The 26,224-nt window shown below is 37.9% G+C and overlaps 1 protein-coding gene across 2 annotated transcripts in view; it reads right to left on the reverse strand.

Moving 5' to 3' along the window:
* Nucleotides 1–10,382, reverse strand: part of FRYL (FRY like transcription coactivator) — a 139,462-nt gene extending 129,080 nt beyond the window's left edge. For both annotated transcript variants that reach the window (XM_080797035.1, XM_080797034.1), the window contains exon 1: nt 10,248–10,382. In XM_080797035.1, the coding sequence (XP_080653161.1) occupies nt 10,248–10,367 (120 nt within the window). In that variant the 5' untranslated portion in view covers nt 10,368–10,382. The remainder of the gene's footprint in view (nt 1–10,247) is intronic.
* Between the last annotated feature and the right edge of the window lie 15,842 nt (nt 10,383–26,224).

Raw genomic sequence — 26,224 nt, forward strand, 5'->3', positions numbered from 1 at the left:
CCTTCCAATAAATATCTTTTTATACACACACACACACACACACACACACACACACACAAAATATTGGTTCTGTTTCTCTGGAGAATCCTAATAAAAACATCATTTCTGATTCAATTTCCTCTTTGATCCAAAAACAGAATATGCCCCAGGGTTGGGCGGGGGGGACTGTGTTCCACATTTATAAAAGGCACATAAAGGGACATTAACTAGGCAGTTAAAAATAAGAAGCAACATCAAAGTACAACAATGGGGAATTTGGGTCACAAAATCATGGTATAGCTACACATCAGAGTAGTGAACAGCCAGTAAGTGACAGGTAGAACTAAACTGGTAGATTGGGAAAATGTTCTCAATGTATTAATTAAATTAGAGAATAACAGATTTAATTCTCTTATAAAAGGATAAATGCATATATGGTGGTATTACACATATAAATACATTTAAAGCTCTAGAAACATATTTATCACGCATTAGAAATAAAAACAGAATAACACTATTTTGTGGTTGAATAATTGGTTTACTTTTATTTTCTGTATTTTGTACAAAGAATGCAGATTACTTCCTCTCATTCTTAAACTTGAGGATTGTTCTTGAGTTTCCCATGCTTGGTGGTAATCCAGCAAATTCATTTAATTTTAGAACAATGTAGGGTACGACCATGAAAGTTATGGTTACAGAACAGATGTGTTTTAAAATATGAGAAAAAACAATGTAACTAAACAAAATCATGAATTATGAAGAAGTGATTTAATTTCCTCATTTTCAAATCTAGTTGTCACTAAACCTCCATGTACACGTCTGTTTATTTCTTTACATTTAGCTTCAAAGATCTTTTTTTAAAAAAGATTTTATTTATTTATTTTACAGAGAAACAGCGAGCATGAGCAGGGACAGCAGCAGAGGGAGAGGGAGAAGCAGGCTCCCCACCGAGCAGGGAGCCCAATGCGGGACTCGATCCCAGGACCCCAGGATCATGACCTGAGCCGAAGGCAGATGCTTAACCAACTGAGCCACCCAGGTGCCCCAACTTTAAAGATCTCTCAAGAACTGTTCTTTCTATAAAAGAAAGTTACCTGAAATTCAGAAGTTAAATCATTCTAGTTTGTTTCTTTTTGTTCTGTTTAATTCAAACAAAATTTATAACATAATGAGTTTAAATTAAGATAGCACAGACAGTGTGATCCCTTTTGTGCGTCTTCCTACCTACTTGCCTTGCTGGCAACCCCACATATCCTTACCTAACTTACTTACTGAATACAGGAGACGGCTAGGATTATATTCAAATACACGATGGCTGTTTTATTGAGATTTTTAGGATGATTTTCTAAACTTCTCTATGTTAGGCTTTTTTACTGAATTTTAAATACATATTAAACATGTATCAAAGAAAAACAAGCATCATCCTTCTTTGAAAGAAATGAGAATTTAGAAATATGTGTATTTTGAAGTTTCTTTATCTGGTAGAGTCCTATCACTTTCTGGCACTCATGGCTATTCTTAATGGAAACACATCCACAAGTATATTTGCCACTGAAGTGTAAAAACTCCCAGTCTGGCTATCAGTGCAACATGTTTCTAACTAATTTAAATGAGATCAGGAAAGTGCCTGAATTCTGGGGCACTTTACTTTCTTAATAAGGATAGGTTTTTGGCATGTCCTTGGTACCTGGGCCTTCACAGGCTAAGCGCATTTGGGTGATTATCTTGCAGAACAAGTTCTGGATTTCAAAAACCAACCTATACATCATTTACATCCAACACGATGATTCTGTACAACCATATATGTGATATCAATTAGCTCTAAAATTTCAGTAAAGCACAAAGTCCTACAGCAGTTCCATAGAACACCATTTCTAAAAGTATCTAGAAGTTTGAAAAATAGTGAGCTAAAGAGTCTCTACTATCCTCCTGTGAACTATGTAAGATGAGAGGTTGGGGGAGACAGTAGGTGGCTTCTTCACATTCATTTAATCCCCTTTTACACTCTAAGTCTAAAGGTCTTCAGTGATGTCTTGAGGACTGCTGATCTAAGTGCTTTATTACTCAAATAACATGTTTATACACTAGAGTACCGGCCAAGCACAATTAGAGAGCTTTTCAGAAACAAAATGTTGTTTCATATTAACATATTTTATTTCTCAACAAGCTCATACTTCCTCAAAGATTTGACATCCTCCCTGAGCTTTCCCTAAACCAAGAAATGGAAGTAGACTATTTTTCCCATAAGAAGAACTCAGAAATTATTTTTGAATGCAAAAGGATACTCAAGTTACCATAAGTACAAAAACATAAAACAAGTGTACTGTACTAAATAGAAATTAGTAACCAAGAACTCTGTACTAACCTCTCAATTTAAGCATAGGGTGATTGAGGACACCCTCATCATTGCAGAAGCAGTTGGGGTGTCTTCCAATAAGACATTTTAAAAAGATAAATCCTCGAAAAATGTTTATAGCAGAAGCAACCCATTGTAACAACAAAAAAGAATAGAAATTATTCTCTATCTTCATGCACGTATGCAAAGCCTTTTGTGCAAGAATGTTTACCATATTTTTTTACCATATTTTTTTAAAGTAGCCCTAAATTAAGCTAATTTCCAAACCGACTATCAATAGAGACTAATAAAAAACATTATTTTATCAAAATAATATTGAACAGGGATGCCTGGGTGGCTCAGTGGCTTAAGCCTCTGCCTTCGGCTCAGGTCATGATCTCGGGGTCCTGGTATCAAGCCCCACATCGGGCTCTCTGCTCTGTAGGGAGCCTGCTTCTCCCTCTCTCTCTGCCTGCCTCTCTGCCTGCCTCTCTGCCTACTTGTGGTCTCTCTCTCTCGCTCTGTCAAATAAATAAATAAAATCTTTTAAAAAAATTAATAAAATAAAATACTGAACTATTAAATTTTTTAAAAAGGAAAAGAATAATATTGAACTATTAAAAAGAACGAGGCAAATTTATACAGGCTAATGCAGAAAAATCTCCAATTTACTTTGTTCAAAATATGTAGGTACAGCAATACACACACACAAACACACAGATATAAAACCTCCCATTTGTGCTTTAAAAAAAAAGGTGGCAAAAAGGTTAAAAATAAAAAAAAATTTTTAAAATGTGGCAGATGCTACAGAGATGGATAACAGACATGGAAAATGATGGACTACAAACTGTGGACAGTGTTTATTTTGATACAGAATGCAAGTAAGAATCCTTACTCTTATTATATGAAATTTAGAACTATTTCCACTTTTTATAACGTCATTATTTCATAATAATATAAAAAACTAACAACGAGGGGCGCCTGGGTGGCTCAGTCGGTTGCGCATCCAACTCTTGATTTCAGCCCAGGTCATGCACCTCGGGGTTGCACAACAGAGCCCTGCAGTGGGCTCCACACTCAGCGGGGAGTCTGCTTGGGATTCTCTTTCCCTCTCCATGCCCCCGCCCAAATAAATAAATAAATAAATAAACCTTAAAAAAAAAAAAAGAAAAGAAAAGAAAAGAAATCTAAAGATCGAATATTCTAAGGTTCCCAATCTTTATGTTCTAACTTGATTCGTTAAGTAGCATATATGTACCAAGAACAGCATGTAGCCTGCAGGGACAGCAAGAGCATTTACTGAAAGGATTCTGATAGTGTTAACAATGATGTGGAAATACCTCAATAATTTGCAATTAAAGAGAGTAGGCTTAACACACACATAGCCTCCATTCTCTCCTCTAAAACCCGACCAAGACAACAGTAAAAGAATTTTTAGAAGACTTAAGAATTAAAACCAAAGGGTAGAGAGAATGCGAGAGACAATAAAGCCCAACCAAGACATTTCAGCCAACAAGAGTGAGTCCTAAGTAGGCAAGGGGAAAAGTTGGGTGTCTATTCTCCATGCAGCCACTTACTCATTCACCTGAATTATTTACTGAATGTACAGTATGCCAGGCACAGTTCTAGGCTCTAGAGACACAACCACGAGCAAAATGGAAAACAATCCCCATCCTCATGAACCTAAAAGTCCAATGAGAGAACCAACTAAAATGTGTGTTCTCTTAGACAGACTTCAGGATAGGAGGTTGGAAAGCAGGGTGAGATTTTAGACAGAAGGACCATGGAGAAGATGACATTTGAGTCACAACAGGGGGAAAGTAGGTGAGCTTGCCACACAGGGTGGAGGAAAGATAATCCAGTCAGTACTTTGCAATTCCTGAGAATTTGGGGAACTTCAGTGCTCTGAAAGTATAGGTAAAGGTGAAGTCAAAAACAAGAGGGCTGGTTGAAGGATTAAGGAAAACCGAGACCCTCCCTTTCCTTCCCTTCAGCAGCTCTGTCTTTCCACCTTACCCATGGAACACTTGTCCTTCTCAGGACAGGGCAAAACAGAAATGCTGACTGGTGGACACTACAGTCGAAGAGGAGATAACACACTGAAGACAGGGAGCTCAAGTAAACATCTATGTACCAAATACCAACAAACCCAGTTATCTTCTGCCTCGAGACCCTGAGGGCATCAGCTGAAGCCTGCCATCTGGGGTACTGGAAGGACCTTCCCTAGGGACCCTGACAGACCCCAGAAATAGACCTGACACTGATGACTCGTTCCAATGACTACACACTGAAGACCATAGTCAAAAAGGCCCATCCCCCCAGGTTTCCGATCTGTTTCATGCCGTGGTTGTAAAATAGAACAAATTATAACAGGCATACATGTAAGGAGAAGGCAAAATTTTTAGAAGAAGCAGGTCATATGAGGAGAACATTTTTTTTAAAATTACATATATGTATTTAATATTCTCAAAAAAAAAAATACTGGCTATTTCAAAGCTGTAAAAATGCTGGGCCTAAACCAAATGAAGTCTAAATGAGCAGGTGATTGGTTAAAGCCTTTTTTCTTATCTTCTTTTCTAGTCACTGGCAATCTAAAAGATTAACAGATAAGCTAGAGCGTGCCTGGATCATTACCAAGGATTGATCCACCTCTTTCAGGAGGGAAGAGACCTAAGGTACTGGATTGTGGTTTGCAAGCTGCAATTTCAATTAGTGATCGCCTTCCTTCCCCAATCTTCCCCCTAAAATGAAAATGAAGTTGTGGCTAAATATCAAGCTCCGCTAATTTTATTACGGCTTCTAATATGAGAAGGAGAAGGCCAGTTCTCTCATTTTAGTGGTAGATTAACTCTTTTAGCAAAATCCCTTCACATCTGTGCTTCTACGTTTTTATGTAACTTACTGTCAGACTGATCATGAGACATGCTAGTATCCTTTTATGTAACAATCCATGGATGCTAGTTTCTTTGAAGTGAGCCTGCAAGAGTTTCTTTCATTCAAGAACTCAAGAGACTCATCTTAGATGGTTGTTTTTACTAAAATAAAAAAACTGAATAAATTTCACAATAAATGAAATCACGATAAACAAATTTGAAGCTATAATATCAACACTGTCACAGTATTAGATTAAATGTATCATTGTCTAATCTTTTTTATAATTAAAAAAAAATTTTTTTTAATTTATTCCGGGAGGGGGGAGCAGGGGGAGGAGCAGAAGGAGAGGGACAAAGCAGACTCCACACTGTGCCCAGAGCCCGACGTGGGGCTTGATCCCAGGACCCGGAGATCATGACCTGAGCCAAAACCATGAGTCAGATGCTTAACAGACTTTGCCCTTGGTTGCTACAGTCCATTACACTGGGGGGAAGGGAGGTTCTGGTAAGGAAGAGTAAGCAGAGAGTGCTTCTTCTAAGTACAATGGTGGAGTAAAAACATCAATTTTCTGATGGAAACCTCACCACTGTTCACCAAATTTTATAGTCTTAGACAACACAGTAGATGTCTCTTTAATTAGCTACTAAATTACAGAATAAAATATAGTCCGCATCAGACTATTATAAAAGAACTATTAAAAGCTATGGCTAGAATGAGGATATTATATTTTGTTAGAGAACAAAGGGTACACAGTGATGTTCTGTAAGGCTAAAGCCAAGTTAAAATACAACTCTTTACCACTCACCTTCTACTAGGCATCTACCACCACAGGCAGGACTATAAAAAGGCAAAGGAGACCTGGCTCCTGGTATCAAGCAGCTCACATCAGAGGAGATAAACAAGTAAGCAATTAACAGGACAATGTCAGAATCTGGGAGTATGAAAAATTATGATGATGAAACGAAGATTCATACAGGTTGAAGAGGACCACTACGAGAGAGGGAACATGTGGGAAGTCTGGAAGGATGAATAGAGGCTTAAAATAGAGAAGAGTTAAGAGTATTTGGGATCAGGAGAAAAGTAAGAACACACCAGGACAAAAGAATATACAGAGGATACGTTAAGTGTCATAGGAGACATCAGGGTAAAAGAGTCATGAGACATTATACAAATTGTAATAAGACTGTGAAGAGGCCAGAATGACCCACCAAGAACTTGAATTCATTGCACAGCAACAAAAAATTAGCAAGATTTTTTAAAGGAAAAGGTAATAATATTTGTTTTAGATGAAGCAAAGTCTGGTGAGAGCAAGATAAATGGAAGGGTGACAAACCACTTACTTACTAGTTATTGCAATGACCTACTATGAGCAAAGCTGACCCTGAGCTAGGATAGTGACCACGGCATTGGAAGAAAAAGAAAGGAGGAAGATATAAAATCACCATTTCATAAATTCAGTCAAATTAGGTAATTTCACCCATATTTTCTTGTAACACTTTTACTCTTAAGAACTCTATATGTCAAAATTAAATTTCCTTTAATATATAATATTAGAGAGCTGACAGGACCATACCACATGCTGCTATTTATTAAATATTTTATAAAATAAAAAATAAATAAATATTTTATAAAATAGGTGAAGTGTTTTTTTAAAAGTGCTGTGCGAGTTGAAAGTTGCTGAAGCCAGGGGTGCCTGGCGGGCTCAGTCGGTGGAAGGTGTAACTCTTGATTTCAGGGTTGTGAGTTTGAGCCCCATGTTGGGGATAGAGATGACTTAAAAAACGAAATCCTTAGGGGCACCTGGATGGCTCAATCAGTTAAGCATCTGCCTTCAGCTCAGGTCATGATCTTGAGGTCCTGGAATTGAGCCCCTTAAGGTGCTCCCTGCTAAGCGGGGGTCTGCTTCTCCCTCTCCCTCTGTCCCTCCCACCGCTTGTGCTCGCTTGCTCTCTCTCTCTTTTATTTATATAAAGAAATAAAATCTTTAAAAATAAATAAAGAAATAAAATCTTAAAAAAAAAAACAAGGAAAGAAAGAAAGTTGTTGAAGCCATGCAATGGGTCTTAGAGGGTTCATTACACTATAATCTATACTTTTATATATAACTTGAAATTTTTCATAAACATTTTTCTTTTTTTCAGGTTTACTGAGATAGAACTGACAAATGTAAGTATAATGTGTTTGAAGTGTACAATGTGATGATTTGATGTATGTACACACTGAGTTAATTAACATGTCAATCACTTTACATATTTATCTTTTTGGGGGAGGTGAGAACATTTAAGGTCTACTCTCAGCAAATTTCAAGTTTATAATACAGTATTATCAACTAGTGACCATATTCCAAAAACTTTTTTAATGTTTCTTTTTTTTCTTAAAGTGGTTCCCTTTCTTACTTTATGTCTGTTAAACAAGCTACTGTAGCACACTATCGAGTAATTCACAGACCACCGATGAAGAAAATAACACTTTATAGATTAAGCACATCAATAATCAAACCTCATAACCATTAATTCATATCTACGAGTCCTTATAAATCTTGTTTCTAAGGGGGAAATTTATATACCTGCTGTAAATGTATACGCACTGATCAAAACAAAATCATTAATGTGGTACACAGAAAGCAACTGTGGAATGATTTAAATGGAATACAACGAGCTGCCGTTTTAAAGCATACATTGTGGCTAATGCTCTCTTATATATTATTATTTACCGGACCTCAAACACTTTTTGCAGAGTTGCTTTCTTCACTACTTAAAGTAGTTTCTTCTCTACTTAAAGACAGCAAGAAACTCACTCGCAGGCATGCGCAGACCCATTCACATCCCTTTGCAATCTTAGCCCTGTTACTTTTCTTAGTGAAGGAGGACTTAAAAACGCAATACCTCCTTCGACTTCCCACCTTTCTTAGATTATCACCTGTTCTCTCTTCTGTTCCTTTCCCCACTTCCTTCCTAGGCAGGAAGTACAGCAAAGTGAGGAAGTATACAGGCTCTGAAGCCATTACTGTGCCTAACTCCTCATTCTGCCATTCTGTGGCTTTGAGCTTCAGGCAAGGAGCAAACCCCTGGGGTCTCAGATCGCTGGTGAAAACCTATCCCTAACCCAGTTGTGTTAAGGAGTAAAGTAAATTCCAGCAGTGACATCCCCCACCTTCATCTTCATTGTGATCATCCTAATTTTAACTGACACTGTGGTCTTGATACATCCCAGATCCAACCCCTTCAAACTCCCAAAGTTATTTCCTAAAGTTGTATCACCCTACTAAAACTGTTCTCAGGCTGTTTAATTCCCAAGTCCAGTAACTTCTCTCAGTGTTCATTGTACTCTTCCCCTCCATATCATTTGACAATAATAATGCCATTCTACACTCTCTCTTGATCATCATCTGCTCTTTTGGCTTTACCACTCTCTCTCATAGATGATGCCAAAATCTCTATTTCCGGTCATCATTTCTGGTCACTGACAAAGAATTCCCAGCTACCAATAAAGTAATTCCACATGGTTTACATGACCAGTATCTCAAGCTTATCATTCACACAAGAAAAATTATCTTATTCTCCTTTCCTACCCCAATAACATTCTCGTGTTCTTTAATCTAATATTATCTCTTCTAACACGTCAAAGAACTTTTAACCTTCACTTTCCCTCAAAACACCTACTCCTGTTTGAGTTCTACTAATTCTGTTATCCTACTCTCTTCTTCAACCACTCCACTGTTAATGCTCTAATTCAAGACTCTTTTCATTCCAGACTGAATTATATACAACAGCTAAACAGTAGTCTCTGCCTTTAAGACTGTATTTTTTAAGTAATCTCAACACCCAATATGGGGCTCAAACTCACTACCCAGAGATTGAGAGTCATATGCTGTACCCACTGAGCCAGCCAGGGCCCCCTCTGCCCTCTGCTTTTAATCTCTTCTCCCTATGAGTGTCCAAGCACTGTATTATCTATCACAACAGCCTTCACAGCCCCTCAGAATCTGACTCAAATATTTGTTTTCATTCTTTCTCTTCCTTCCTCTTTACCGTAAGCTCTAATCACATGGAGCTTCTCAGAACACTTAAGTTTGCCTCATGCATGCACTATACATCTAAAAATAAGTTTACAGTTTTATTATAAGTTTGGCGACTGCCATATCATGAACTTGCAGAATATTCTAGATTTTCCTTTATTTTCTCTTATGTTTTATCTGGTCTCAACAATTCCTGTTGGTAAAATCCATTTTTGTTCTCTGGTGACCTGAAGTGACTTAACAAGGTGCAGTCTGAAGTCATTACAGCTTTCTAGATCATCACTTTACTCACCTATCTCCTAATTTCTAGACTTTATTTTTTTAGAGCAGTTTTAGGTTCACAGCAAAACTGAGTGGAAGGTACAGATTTCCCATATACGCCATCCCACACTGGCCTAACCTCCCCACCAGAGTGGTACATTTGTTTCTACGGATGAAACCACAATGACACTTCCTAATCAACCAAGTTCTGTAACTGACAGTAGAGTCCACTCTTGGCGTTGTACGTTCCGTGGGTATGGGCGAACGTATGATGACATGGGTCTACCACTGCAGTATCACACGGACTATTTTCAGTGCCCTAAAAATCCTCCTTCTTCTGCTTATTCATCCCTCCACCCCCAGCTCCTGTCCCCAGTGGTCATTTTACCGTCTCCACATTTTGGCCTTTTTAAGAATGTCACAGAGTTGGGATTATATAGTATGCAGCCTTTTCAGATTGGCTTCCTTTAATTCTTTTTCAAGTACATTATTTCCTTTGGAAACTTTATATTATAATGGTTAATACAAAAGTTAAGAAGGGGCACCTGGGTGGCTCAGTGGGTTAAAGCCTCTGCCTTCGGCTCAGGTCATGATCCCAGGGTCCTGGGATCGAGCCCCATATCGGGCTCTCTGCTCAGCAGGAAGCCTGCTTCCTCCTCTCTCTCTGCCTGCCTCTCTGCCTGCTTGTGCTCTCTGTCTGTCAAATAAATAAATAAAATCTTTAAAAAAAAAAAAAAAAGTTAAGAAAATATTTCAGATTTATAGGTCAGCTCTACTCACCAAGGGTTCAGCCATTACAACTTCAATTTTCTTTTCAGCCTGAACAGCAAATTCTGCGAAGAGGCTCTTGATGACATATTCACCAGGCTTGACATCTGGGTCAATCGTAATGCTTGACATGATGATATTCTTTTTTCCCGAAGTGGAATGAAAGTTGGAGGAAGCACAGTACTTATTCACTTTGCTGACTGGTGCTGAAGCTAAAAATAGAAGAAACGAAAGAATTCTAATGACCAACAAAATGATGAGACCCACCGTGACCACCCTATTTAATATGCTTCCTGCCCCTAAACCCTGTCCAGATCTCCCAATCTGTATTATCATACTCTATCTTTCTTCATTACACTTGCTACATTCTAACAAACTGCCCAACTGTAATTTAGTTATGTGTTATTATGTACTGTTCTTCTTTCGACCCTACTAATGTGAATTTCCTAAAAACAGGGATTCTCTTTTGTCTTTTTTGTTCATCAATAAATCCCAAGTGCCTAGAACAATGCTTAGCATATACTGGGTATATAATAAATACATACTAATTTATCAATTCTAAACAAAGTGATGTGCAATGAAGGAAATAAAACAGATGGGAATAACGGAAACACGATTAGTTAAGGCACTGAAAGATACTATTTGGGAAAGCATGATTAGGAAAAGGCCTCACTGAAGAAGCTAAATTTGAACTCATCTGGATAACAAAAAAGAGGCAGCAAGGCAAAGCACTAGGAACAGAAAGTGCTAAACTGAGTGAGCATGTTTGATAAACGGTGTGGCTGGAGCTCAACGGAGGAAGCCGGGATGACGGGCAATTTCAGACGAGGTCAAAATCATTAGGGATTTAGAACTTTGTAGGAAAATCAGATTTTATTCTAAATGAAATTAAAATTAAATTAAAATTAAAATTCAGTGGGAAGTATTAACTTGGAGAGGGACAGGATCTTGCTTCTCTTCAAAGATCTCTCTAGCTCCTCCAGAGAACGGACTGGAAAGGCAGCCCGGGTACTCAGGGAAGCTATACACAGGCCCAGGTGGGACAATACTAACTCAGGGTAAGAGGATGGAATGGCACAGGAGAGAAGGAAGGGCCTTGACATCTGTTACGTGTTAGTGAATCTGGCATCAAAGCGAAGGAAAGGAACTGGCAATGACTTGTAGGATTTTTATTGCAATCTTTCAAAGGACAGTGGTGCCATGTCCTCAGATAGGGATGTCTCAGTGCCTGCCCCAGCTGGGGTACAAAAAGAGCACACGTCGACTGCTACAGGCTCTTTGTCATCACAGGTTTTGTTCTCTAGACTCCTGGGCCTCCTATCTTCACATTATCCAGTCACCTCGGTCTTTCAGCCAGCTGTGTAACACAGACCCTTCCCTTCCCAAACTTCAGCTCACGTCACTGTGGCCTAGAATATTCACTGAAAACCTGCAAGTTTGTACTTCTCTACCCCAACCTGATCTCCAGGTAATGCCCTTGCATAAGGTGTCCCCAAAGCAAACCCCTCCCTGAAAACAGAAGCAGAACACAACCGAATGCTGAATCTCCGTATGTGTGTACATAACTATGGGGCAAATTTATTCTAAATACATACTCTCCAAACAAATAAACTGTTCTGTAAAAAACAAACAAACCCAACCCTACTATACCATATAGTGTGCCGAAATAAATAAAAGTGACCCATGATAACTCCAAAAGAAAATTCTAGAAAGTAATGCAAAATACAAATATTTGACTTCAGAAAAAATAACTGCAAATTAAGAAAAAAAAATTGTCGAAAGAATTTCCAAATACTTGGCCTCCCTTCATGTCCTAGTCATAATCTTTATTTATTTTTCCACAAAACAGAGTATTTTTCCTCCAAAGCCAAAATTAAAAATTAGTCATGCATGCTTATCTATTAAAAATAATCTAAAGAATATTACAAATTGTTAATTTTGCACCTAAAACTAAATATCTTTGCAACACTTCCAAATCAAAATATATTATGTATTGTATTCTAGAACTAAAATTATATAATAAGAACAATTCAAAACAAAAATTCACAGTCCTTTGAACACAGTACACGCTATTTATTTTAAACAATGACCTGTTTGTTTACTCTGTTCCATGATCCAACATTGTGTATTATAAAAGAGAGAATCTGTTCACAACTGTTATTGTGAAAAATAGAGATCTTAAAAGAAATTATTTTGGATCATTAAGCAAACTCTATATTTTATACCCATATTATGTTGGATAACCATAGGAAATCACAAAATAGTAAACAATGAGAACAAAAACTACTCAGATAGTTTCCAGAAGGTTAATTTACATTTTAGACATAAAAATGAGGATAAAACATTTTCAAACTTTGACTTAAGGTCATAGTTAACAAAATATGTCTTTTCTTTTAGTTAAGATTTGTAAACGTCGAAATAAGATTCATAAGATCATAACAGTTACAAAGTTTCTCTGGCTTTAACTTCACAATATATGTAACCAAAGAAGCCTTGTAATAGACCTGGTATTTAAATTCTAGACTTTGACAAGGTATAACCTTTTTTATTTATTTTTTTAAGGTTTTATTTATTTATTTGAGAGAGAGAGAGAGAAAGAGAGAGAGATCACACATATGCAGGCAGAGATCGGGGAAGCAGGCTCTCTGCTGAGCAGAGAGCCCGATGCGGGGCTCAATTCCAGGATCCTGAGATCATGACCTGAGCCAAAGGCAGAGGCTTAACCCACTGAGCCACCCAGGTGCCCTGAGGTATAACCTTTTTAAATAACATTTTTTTAACACTTTCTCCAAAAAAAGAAAAAAAAAAACTTTAGCTAAAATGACCTCTCAAATAATTTGCCATTACTATCTTATACTTCCTAAAAAGTATAAATTAAGCATAAACTAATATTTCTAGGCATCAAAATAGCATATTTTAAGAAATTTGCCAATAAAGCCAAAGAGTTTCAGGACAACCTGCACTTATCTTCTAACTAAAGATTTCTCTTCCAACCATCTGCACTATCTTTCAAAATAAAAATATCTCAAGCTTGAGAAAATCCAATTTTTATGAAAAATGAATGTTTTTAAATCAAACAAATTAATTTATTTCAATTGTGTTTCGTAGTATTTCATGAATGCTTGTTGACTCCATTAATACCAAAAAGTAATACAGAACATATCTACTCAATGAGATTTCTGGTCGCAAAACAATCTAACATTGATGTTAAGGACTGGCAAAGTAAATTATCTTTATAATTTAATAAGCAGAATGCTCTGTAGACGGTTGAAATGACATCATCAAAAAATACTGAATGGCACGGGAAAATATTCAACATATAGAGTTAGGTGCGAAAAGGTCATAAGACAGTAAGTACATAAAACCAAAATAAGGGGCGCCTGGGTGGCTCAGTGGGTTACAAATTGTAGGAGCCCAGTGTAATATCAAGCATCCTTAGACTATAATTCACTAAACTCTAACTGCTGACAAGAATAACGCAAGACCTGAATAACTCAAACATGGAAATATAAGCTCACATTAGTATTCTTTCTTTTAGATAAAGTGCAAATAAAAAATAAATATGGTATTTTGGGACAGCTTATTCTATATAGCACTGTACTTAGCATATTTACTAAAATAATTATCCTTTTCATTCTCTTAAGACACCTGTACCCTTATAAAATAAATTTAAATTCAGTCAAAGAGAGCAGACAAGCGAGAAGAGATATAACTCCTAAAGTGAGATGTGTTTGGTTTTACTACTTAATTTTTTTAAAAGATTTTATCTATTTATTTGTCAGAGAGGACACAAGCAGGGGGAAGGGCAGCCAGAAGGAGAAGCAGGCTCCCCGCTAAGCAAGGAGCCCAATGTGGGACTTGATCCCGAACCTGGGGATCATGACGTGAACCAAAGGCAGACACTTAACCAACTGAGCCACCCAGGAGTCCATTTTATTACTTTATAGCAACGATTCTCAGCCTTATTTTTTTTTTTTTTGCTTCCACTATGCTCCTACACACAGTACTCTAAACATTAACATCTCTCAAAATACAGAGTAATTCTCAACTATTGGGATATTTCAGATAGGAATGGGTGGGGGCAGGTAGCTGTGGCTCAAAAAGATCCCAGTGGAGTCTGTGAAAAATGCTTACAGTTGCCTTACCTCTGAGAACAGGTCTTTAGGGATAAAAATTCCTACTTTATCATCACAACATTCTATATGTACAGGTATATTACACACATATGTTTATGTATAAAAATGCAGAATAATAACAAAGTTCCATACAACTGCTTACTATCATAATTGTTACTTTCACGGTGGGGCACCTGGGTGGCTCTGTCTCTTAAGGGTCTGACTCTTGGTTTTGACTCAGGTCATGATCTCATGGGTTATGAGATCAAGCCTCACCTTGATTCTCTCCCTCTGCCCCTCCCCCAACTTCCTCTCTCCCTCAAATAAATAAATCTTTTTTTGAAAAATTATTATTATTATTACTTACACAAACTAACAATAAAATTTTTGATGATCACCCAAGAAAAAAAAGTATGAGGTAAATGGCCTTGGAACAAGAACAAATATAAAAAATATTTCTGAATTAAGAAAGCAAAACCAAAATTCTTAGTTTGAAAAAGCAAGCCTATCCCAGCAAGTTCTACTGTGGATATCAACAAGCTGATTCTAAAGTTTATATGGAGAGGCAAGTGACCCAGAACAGCCAACACAACGGTGAAAGAGAAGAACAAAACTGGAGAACCTACACTACCCAACTTCAAGGCTCACTTTAAAGTCCCAGGAAAGGGGCGCCTAGGTGGCTCAGTCGGTTAAGCGTCTGCCTTTGGCTCAGGTCATGATCCCAGGGTCCTGGGATGGAGCCCCACATCGGGCTCCCTGCTTAGCGGGGAGCCTGCTTCTCCCTCTCCCTCTGCTCTTCTACCTGCTTGTACTCGCTTTCGTTCTCTCTCTCTCTCTCTCTAAATAAATAAATAAATAAATAATATTTTTTAAAAAGAGAATGAAAAGACAAGGCACAAATTGGGGAAAAAAATCTTTGAGAACACATATCTGATAGGACTGCTATCCAAAAATATATAAAGAATTTTTAAAAGTCAACAAGAAAATAACCCAACTAAAAAAAAAAATGGGCCAAATATCTGAACAGATCCCTCAACAAAGAAGGCACACAGATGACAGATAAGCATATGAAATGATGCTCCACATCAGGTCTTCAGGGAGCTGCAAATTAAAATGACAATGAAGTATGACCACACACCTACTGGAATGGCCAAACATCCAGAACACTGAAAACATGAAATGTCGGTGGAGGGTGTGGAGCAACCGGAACTCTCACTCATCACAGGTGGAAGTATAAAGTATAGGCACTTTGGAAGATGGTTTAGAGGTTTCTTAAAAAACCAGACATCCTTTTACCATATGACCCCAGCAGCCATGCTCCTTTGTATTTACCCAAAGGAGTTAAAAACATGTCCACAGAAAAACCTGTATATAGATAATTGTAGCAGCTTTATTCGTAATTGCCAAAACCTGGAAGCACCCAAGACGTCCTTCAGTAGGTGAATGGAAAAATAAACCTTGGCACACCCAGATAATGGAATATTGTTCAGTGCTAAAACAAAATGAATGATTAAGCCAAGAAAAGACTTAGAGGAAACCTACATGTGTATTACTGAGCGAAAGTAGCCAATCCGAAAAACTACATGATTCCCACTATATGTCATTAAGAGAAAAGCAGAAGTTTGAAGGCAGTAAAAAGCAGCATGATTGCCAGGGGGTGGAGCAAGAGATGGATGAATAGGGGGGCACAGGTGACTCTGAGGCTCCCGAAACTATTCTGTACAATACTGTAATGATGGGAACACATCATTACATTTGTCAAAACCCATAGAACAGACAACACAAAGAGTGAACCCTAATGTAAACTATGGACTTTGGGTGATTATGATGTGTCAAGTAGGTTCATAAATTATAACAACTATATCACATTAATATAAAATGTTAATAATAGGAGAAATGGGGGGCAGGATAAGGGGGTACATGGGAGCTGCTTGTACTTTCTGCTCAAGTTTTCTGTAAATTTTAAACTGCTCTAAAAAATAAAGTCTGTTAATTTTTTTTTTTTAACTCAAAAAGAAGGGGCACCTGGGTGGCTCAGTCAGTTTAGCATCTGCCTTCAGCTCAGGTCATGATCTCAGGGTCCTGGGAATGAGTCCCACATGGGGCTCCCTGCTCAGCAGAGAGCCTGCTTCTCCCGGTCCTCCCCGCTTGTTCTCTCTCTCTCTCTCTCAGATAAATAAATAAAATCTTAAAAAAACAAAAAACAAAAAACTCCAAAAGAAAAGCTCATTCTATCCCTGTCAGCCAGAACCAAAGATGCCTGGGAAGAGTGAAAATAAACAACAGCTCAAGCTAAAGCTTAAAACAATAATGTACTTGGATCAAGCTGAGAGAAAGGAAACAGATTATAAGTCAATTAAAAATAAAAATGTCAAAAACATAAATCAGGTTACATGGTAGACTGAAAGGAGAAACAAAGTTAGCAAAATCAGTATCAGGGAATAATAGCGAATTTCAACTTTTGGTGAGGCCAATTAGGTTGTTGTAAGCTCTCAACAAACTATCCAGAGAAAAACTGCACATTTGGAAGCAACTGTATCGGAAGAGGAAATAAAGATAAATAATATGTATGCTGTGGGTGTTGAGAGGTATAATATGAAAGCGTCATTTGATGGCTTTAGTGCACACACACATAGTTTGCTGTAATCTCAAAATTTCTTCAGAAATGCAGGAAACTCGCATTTTATTTGACAGAAATGAAACATTATCAATATGTTATCAAGATATTTTGCATATTATCTTGTTACCCTAAAAATCCTGTTTTTTAATTTTATTTTTTATTTTAATTCCAGTATAGTTAACATACAGTGTCATCTTCGTTTCAGGTGTACAATTCAGTGATTCAACAGTTCTACACGTTACTCAGCGCTCATCACCACAGGCACTCTCCTTGATCTCCATCACGTTTATCAGCCTTTCCCCCGCCCAGCTCCCCTCTGGTAACCATCAGTTTGTTCTCTGTGGTTCTAACAAACTTATTCCTATTTCAAGTGATATGCTGGTAAATGTCTCTGGGAAAAAAAAAAAGTTCTGATTTACATCATTTGCCCATTTCTATCGTGTAAATATAGTCATCATGGCTGATTTCAAGCCACCACGGGTTTAACAGCGAGCTGGTAAAATTCCTAGCAGGGACTAGATCCAGAATATACCTCTTCAAATTACTGTCCAATTAGGATGAGGAAGCTGACTTCTAATTAAAGTTGCTTATCACATGGGCGTGAAATAATGAAGTCTGGTCCTCAATTCCTAAGAACCTTTAGATCAGTGGCTTTATCTTCTCGAGAATCACCAGATTTTGATGCATCCTTTTTTTTTTTTTTTTAAATTCTTTAAAGGTCTAGATTGTTAACATACTATTCACTTAGAATAACTACTTCCCAAATCAAATATGTTGGTTGCATCTTCAAGTTCATTTACATAAAGTGGGCTATAAAGAAAAACTTTCCCACTTTGATAGGTATTTGCCTATATTTTCTTTTAACTCCTTTTTATTTAATTAGCTTTACTTCTCCCATTTAAAACTGTCATCCAACTGGAGTTTACTTGGAGTGATAAATAAGTAAACAGAGTGAAATAAATAAATCCTAAACAAAACAAAATAACAAAAACGACAAAAAGATTCTGGTTTTGGATGCTTTGCCCTGCCTGGTTATATACATAGAGGGGAAGCTGAGAGAAGAAATTTCTTTTAAAAGACTGACATATATATTATATATATATATATATATATATATATAATATATATATATCATATACATACATATATATTTATGAGAGAGAAAGTGTGCAAGCGGGGGGTGGGGGGAAGAATCTCAAGCAGACTCCCCGCTGAGCACAGAGTCCCACGCGGGGCTTAATCCCTGACCCTGAGATTATGACCTGAACTGAGCCCAAGAGTCTGATGCTCAATCGACTGAGCCACCAGGTGCCCTGCGAAGAGATTCTTTTAAAGAGGAAAAGGACTAGAGGTGAATTGGGCCTAGAACGTAGGCTGCGAACACCTCTTAGGCCTATTGTACCGGACTGTTCCTTTAAATCTCATACCTGGGTACCTCCATAGCTTTCTTGATCACAAATTTACCAAATTAATGATACAGTGAAACTACAGTCTCATAATAACAAATGTAGAAAGATTATGGTGAGATAATAAAACATAAGCATCATCAAATTTTTAAAATCTGCTTTTGGATCAGGACCTCCTTTTACTTACTGTACCTTTATCATAGGCTTTATTATCTGTTGGCACAAATAGTGCTGTTTATTCACCATCTTCAGTAATTTCTCAGCTACTGTTTTTCACTTATACTTTCGGCTTATGCACATCTTCATAAAGTAATTGGGAAAAAACTGACATCTTAATTAAGACTTCTTGTCTGGAACCTGGCATATTGTCATTAATTTATCTTCCTTTGTGTATGCCAACTGCCGTTTCCGTCCCCCTCCCCCCCACCAAAATACACTTTCTTTCATAAGAGATCTATAGAATTCTTTTTTTGGATTTGAATTTTTATTCACTCTTCGAGCTATTAATGTTTAAAATCAGAGTATGTAGTTCTTACTAATTCTAATCATAAATACTTTGAATTTCTATTGTGTGAATGCCATCATTTTTCTTACCATTCAGTCCAACATTTTTTTCTTCTGGTGGAATTTCAATGGATAGAAAAATTAAGACTTTTGCTTGTTCTTTGGACATCTGTTCCTAAAATGTTTATTTATCCTACTCTAAACTATTCCTACTGAAAACAGTTTCTAAACATAGAAGTCCCATGACATCCTTGGCACATTTCCAGTGTTTTTTACTTGAAGTCTGCTACAGAAATATCGCTTATTATAAAGCTCAAGAAAAATGACCTATCTCTAAATAATCCATTATTCACTCAGCTAGAATCTCCCTGAGGTTATTATTTCCTTGTACTCTTTGAACCGTCAGAAACTCAGCTAAGGAACTATTCTAAAAATCTAGAAATAATGTGGTATTTTTAAAATGTGCATGAACCCAGAAGTCAGAAGACCAGGGCCCAAACTTGACTTGGCTACTTGGTATCATTATAATCTTGGTCATACTATTTAACCTTTCTAAGCTTTTGTTTTCCCTCTAGAAAATGAGTGGGTTGAATTATATCTCAGCCATGGCTACGTATCAGTAGCCATAAGAAAGTTGTTTTCATTTTTGTTCTCCTCTCCTCCTCCCATAAAAACATTTGTTGCCAATGAAAAAAGCTATTGTGGCAGACTTTCCTCTTCTAGCCGGACAAGAATCTGGGGATCAGCACAGGACAGCCCTGAAGGGAATATGGGAACACCAGGACCCTGCAGGACTTCATCCAGCAAATATACATAGACTCCGGGCCTGAGGGACGGCACCGACTACATATGGATGTATAACCATCTTCTCTGCCTTCCAAGAAGCTGAGCACAGTCTGATAAGGAGGCGGAATCCTCCATTCCCATGAGGCTGAGATGGTGGGAGAAGACAAGGACCAGAGGGGCTTCCTCCTAATATCTGAACTGGGAGCCAACTAAGAGGGGCCTACAAGGGCTGAGACTGCCTTAGATTCCCTTCTATCACTCTTGGGATTCCTCTTGAAAGCACTGTAACTATATGGCCCACCCTTCAGGAGCAGGCAAAGAGATATAACCACACTCTACAGATAATATAATCCAGCGGCCAGAGACAAAGAAAACAAAATTATTTACCAAACATGAGGAGCAAACACCATTCGAGGTTTCAACACACCAAATCTATTTCAATTAAAAACAGAAACTAAGGGGTGCCTAGGTGGCTCAGGGGGTTAAGGCCTCTGCCTTCGGCTCAGGTCATGATCCCAGGGTCCTGGGATCGAGCCCCGCATCGGGCTCTCTGCTCGGTAGGGAGCCTGCTTCCTCCTCTCTCTCTGCCTGCCTCTCTGCCTACTTGTAATCTCTGTCAAATAAATAAATAAATCTTTAAAAAAAAAAAAAACCAGAAACTAAACAAAAATGCAGACTCTTGCCTTATTACTTAACATCAGGAGGTTAAGGGATAAGTAAATTCAACAGCACAAAAAAATTAATCTTTTTTTTTTTTTTTTTTTTTTTTTTTAAGATTTTATTTATTTTTTTGTCAGAGAGAGTGAGCACAGGCAGACAGAGAGGCAGGCAGAGGCAGAGGGAGAAGCAGGCTCCCTGCTGAGCAAGGAGCCCGATGTGGGACTCGATCCCAGGACCCTGGGATCATGACCCGAGCCGAAGGCAGCCGCTTAACCAACTGAGCCACCCAGGCGTCCCAGCACAAAAAAATTAAATCATTGTTATAAATATTGAAAAAGAAACAAAGCTTTCTTTATTAAAGCAATAACTACCTAGAAAGAAAAGTGGATAAAAATCTTCTCTTCACAAATATAAAAATAGTCAAATAAATTTAAAAAGGAAAACATAGGACTTTTATAGAGGAAACTATAAGAACCTCTTTTTTTGTTTGTTTAAGTAACCTCTACACCCAACATGGGGCTTGAACTCATGACCTCAAGATCAGGAGTCTCATGTTCTACTGACTAAGCCAGACAGGCGTCCTTATGAGAATCTCTTGAAGGACATAAAAGAAGATCTAAACAAATGAAAAGACTTATTTGTAGGTAAGAATACTTTTTATTGTAAGGGTCAATTCTCACAAAATTAATATATCAATCATGACAACTCCAATTTAAGATTTCAATACTATTTTTTTAAGTTGTACTGGATAAAAACCATCGTAGGGTATACATAATGAGGATTAAATATCCCCACAAAAGCTTTAAAAAATCATTTTAAAAATATATAAAGAGGGATACCTGGGTGACTCCGTTGGTTAAACGTCTGCCTTTGACTCAGGTCATGATCCCAGGGTCCTGGGATAGAGCCCCGCATGGGACTCTGCTCAATGGGGAGCCTGTTTCTCCCTCTGCTTACTGCTCTGCCTACTTGTGCTCTCTCACTCTCCGTCAAAAAAATAAATAAAATTTAAATATATATATATAAATATTTTCTAAATCAGAAGACAACATAACTGTAATCAGAACACATTATAACTATATTTGAAACATTACATCCAAATATAAAACTATTTCAGAACATAATATAATGATAATCAATTCAGTAAACCTAAGTACAGATAAATCAGATTAATGTAAAACATCAGACAACCTCCTAAAAAATCCCAGAATAAGAATTCAACAGGGGCAAAATTGGAAGGAAGAAGATGATTTAGTAATAATGTTGGAATATCACCTGACTATTCATCTGAAAAAAATATACTATATTCAAAAAGCAAAGTCTAGATTAACAGGATGTTGAAAATTCGTTCTTTTAAGTTTTTAAAATGTTTTAAAGAAAAAACTTAGGAATGAACATAGAGAATCCAGGGGAGAGGAGACTGTTGGCCCAGATAGAAAACCCAAAATTATTTTTAAAAGATTAACGCATTCAACCAAATAAAAATTTTAAATATTCATAAGGCAAACAATACCATAAACAAGACAGGGCAAATTTGGAAAAAAATACAATGTAGGTAACAGCTAATATAAAGTATTCAAAGAGCTCTTAGAAATTAACAGGAAAAAGACAACACAACAGACAAAAATTGACAAAAAAAAATGTAATTAGGCAATTCACATAAGAACAAATCTGAAAAGACAATATATGAAAAAGATATTCAAACTTCGTACACCCAGAAAATGCAAATCAAAAGTAGCAATAAGCTTTCATTGTCTACACATCAGACTGGCAAATATTGAAGTGAAAATCAGCTCTATTGTTGGCAAGGTACAGAGAAACTGAACACTTTACCTACTGCTGACGGAAATGTAACGTCCACCCAAGTACAGTCCAGTAGGCTGAACGAAAAGATGAGTATTCTGGCCCCTAAAGGAAGCTCCACAGATATTAATTTCTTTGATCTGCAGGCTTTCCATGCATCTTTCTGATTAGAATTTAGCTTTGTATGACCTACCCCACAATGCCGGCCAGCCCTAGCATTAACACCCACTTGGCACATTTCTCATCGTAAATTAGTAAATTGGCAAACCTAAAAACTTGTCTCTGTCAGATTGTTTATTACAATTCCACCTCCTGAAACAGATTTCATATCCACTCTCAGCATTAAGGCAAAGTCAAGTTTTCTGACCTGATCCCAGTCTGTGCTGGCCTTCTCTGGTAATTCCTTAAATCACAATCAAAATCTTTGGAGGGAGGCCCAGGCATCTGTAAGTTTTTGACAAGCCCCCATCCCGATTCTAAGGCGCAGCCAAGGTTGAGAATCATTGCCTTACACTATTCATCTTTGGTGGAACAGTTGGTTCTCTACAATGATTTTACTTAAAACTAATTCTGATCAATAAAAAGTTTCAAAAACACCAGAAATAAGGAAACCTGGGTACAGAATAACCACAAATAACATCCATCAAGCAATTCGGAGAGTTGTTAAATAAAAGCATGTCACTGGGGGAACGCTCTAGGAAACAGAGTGAAGGATCAATAAAATAATTCAAAAACCTCATTTTAAAAAGTCATATGTCGTTCTCCCAGCTCAAACTAGAAATCTCGGTGAACTGCTTTTTCTCTTGTGGTTTCGGCCACTTCCCCTTGCTCTCCGAACCATGCCCCGAACCACTCCCCGAACCACGTATCCTGGTGCCCTATGAACCCCCTGCCTCCCATTATCGGTGATTTCGAAGGGTGAGATTTCAGTGATGAGAACTCGAGAACCATCACATCAATCCCTCCCCATGCCTTGTATCCTCTAACCAGTCTAGTCACCAAACCCCAGCGTACTGACAGGAATGCCTTCTTTTTCCTGCATGCTTAAGCTTTGAGTGCATTAACAATACTCCGCGTGGACTCCTTAAAAAACTTCCTTCACAGTTACCTGTGCTTCTTAGCGCATGAGCTAACAACTTCACAAAGCAGCCAAAGTGACTCCAATTTGAACCAAGTGAGGCCGGGCCCATCAAACCGTGGAATGCACGCCTCTGTATTCTGCATAAAAATGCACCCCTAGCCTTACCTTCAAGGGTGTTACTAAGGCCATTTTATTGGAATCATCATTTTCTTTTCTTCCACAGTCTCCCTACAATAAGAATGACTCATTCATATATTGCTCCAACATTTTATGTGAAGCTTTTAGTTTTTCAATTTTTTTTTAAGACTTCACTTTTTTTTTAAGAGCAGTTTTAGGTTCACAGCAAAACAAGAAGGAATGGAGATTTCCCATACGCCTCTGTTCCCACACATGCATAGCTTCCCCCATTACCAACATCTCCTACCCGCATGGTCCATTTGTTAGAGCTGATGAACCTACACGGACACGTCATTATCACCCAAAGGCCATTGATTACCATAGAGATCATTCTTGGTGTTTTATATTCTATGGGTTTGAACAAAGGCATCCATCAACATAGTATACTACAGAGTAGTTTCACTGCCCTAAAAATCCTCTGAGCTCTACCTATTTATCTGACCTTCCCCTTGACCTCTGGCAACTACTTTTCTTACTGTCCCCATAGTTTCACCTCTTCTAGAACATCCTACAGTTGGAAGCCTACAGCATGTAGGCTTTTCAGATTTCCTTCTTTCACTTGGTAATAATGCATTTAAGTTTCCTATAAATCTCTTCATGGCTTGACAGCTCATTTCATGTTAGCACTTAATACCCCATTGTCTGGATGGGCCACAGTTTATCTACCCACTCACCTACTGAAGGACAGCTCTGTTGCTTCCAAGTTTTGGCAAATATGACTAAAGCTGCTCTAAACATCAGTGAAGGTTATTTTAAACAAAAAATATTCATTTAATGCATCTAATGTAAATCTGCATTTATCATATATATAATTTATAAATTGTTACACTGTTAATATATTAATAGATATTAGTTCATCCTTCATTTTTATGGCTATTTTCACTTTCTGTGCCGCAGGTGTCAATAAATACATGCATTGTTTCTAAACCATCCATATGATTTTCTACTATGAACTGCCATCACATTTCCAATGCATTATCTTCTAATAGAAACAGGTCTGACAGTTTGGAATTTGGCTTCGACAGTCTTCCCCGAACAGATTTCTCTTGAATTCTCTTTTTCAAAAAACCCTTAAAACTTTACTCATTTTAGCAAGTTTTTTTTTTTAATTGGGGAAAAGAATGCTTCAATCAACTAGTAGACTCAAAATAAAACTGTAAGAAATTCCACTTGGGCAGTGTCCTGTGACATCCTGCATTAAAGATTAGGAGGAGGAAAAATCAAGAGAACAAAGCCCATTCCATCCTGCAAAAGGCTAGCAAACTCTGTCTCATCAATGTGATGAAACTATAAACATGGTTCCTTCCAGAAAAGAAGCCTAAAAGAATATGTCCAGTCTTGGAACATTGGAACAAACCAGAACTCAATGACTTGGCGCTTAACCACTAATGTAGACCAGGTACCTGTCAGTTGTCACATTTCAAATATTCAGCAACTGGTACAGAGGGACAGTTAGAACTAACTCTGACTACAAATACCAGTACAGTCATAAGAATGCATAATGGCTGAACATCAGTGATGCTGGAGGTAGTGAGAAATCTAGTAACGGAGGCAGAACATGGCATCGAAAGAGTGATAACGGGTAAAAAGCACCATGGAGACCCATGAAAGAACAACAGTTACATGTTAGGGAACAGATATGTTCCACAAAGTCTAGAACAGGAAGTACACGGACATGCGATAAGGGAGGTGTATCTCATCATGAAAAAGGTACATCAACAGAACTTGATTCTCTTTGGGTCCTAATAGTTGTTTTTGGATGAGAACTTCATTCTCTTGAGGAGCAAAGCAGAGCCCCATAATTAAAGGAAACAGTTACCAAAGAGTTTTTTTGACAAGGCAAGGCTCTGGAAGGAAGAAGTACCAAGAAGTAGAGGTGGAGGTTTTGACCTCCATTGTTTGACACAAGAAGGAGTAGCAGCCCAGACACTAGAAATGAAGAACAAAGTCAGGCCAAAGCTTGTTAGTGAGGCTGGGCCAATGCTGAGTTGTCTGGAGGAGAAAGCTAGGGCTCTCCAAAACACACCATCTTAGCATACGACAGGACCCAGGGCCTGATAGTAACACAGAGTTTTTATGTTCTTTTTTAAAAGATTTATTTGAGAGAGAGCAAGTATGCAGTACAGAGGAGGGGCAGAGGGAGACAGAGAGAGAGACTCAAGCAGACTCCATGCTAAGAGCAGAGCCTGAGCAGGGTTTGATCTCATGACCCTGGGATCATGACCTGAGCTAAAATCATGAGTTGGATGCTTAACCGACTACATCACTCAGGCACCCCAAGAAGGAGTTTAGACACAACTACAACACAAGGTACAAACGGGAAGGTTATGACATCCAGGTTTATGAAACAGTGGGTCTGAAACTTGCCACAGATGTTACACTGTCCTTTTTTTTTTAAAGATTTTATTTATTTATTGGAGTTGGAAAGAGAGAGAGAGAGGGAGAGAGCAGGAGCACGGGGAGAGAGAAGCAGGTTCCCCACTGAGCAAGGAGCCCAATGTGGGACTCGATCCCAGGACCCTGGGATCATGACCTGAGCCAAACAAAGGTAGACACTTAACCAGTGGGGCCACCCAGGTGCCCCTACACTGTCCTTTTTGAATAATCTTAGACACGTATGAATATTGTGACCATTCATCTTAGATTTTTCCATCTTGAATTTTCTTTTCTTTTTTTTTTAATATTTTATTTATTCATCTGGCAGACGGAGATCACAAGTAGGCAGAGAGGCAGGCAGGGAGAGAGGAGGAAGCAGGCTCCCCGCTGAGCAGAGAGCCCAATGCGGGACTCAATCTCAAGAACCCAGGAGTTAAAGGCAGAGACTTTAACCCACTGAG

This window comes from Martes martes (genome assembly GCF_963455335.1).
Source record: "Martes martes genome assembly, chromosome: 2".
Lineage (NCBI taxonomy): Eukaryota > Metazoa > Chordata > Mammalia > Carnivora > Mustelidae > Martes > Martes martes.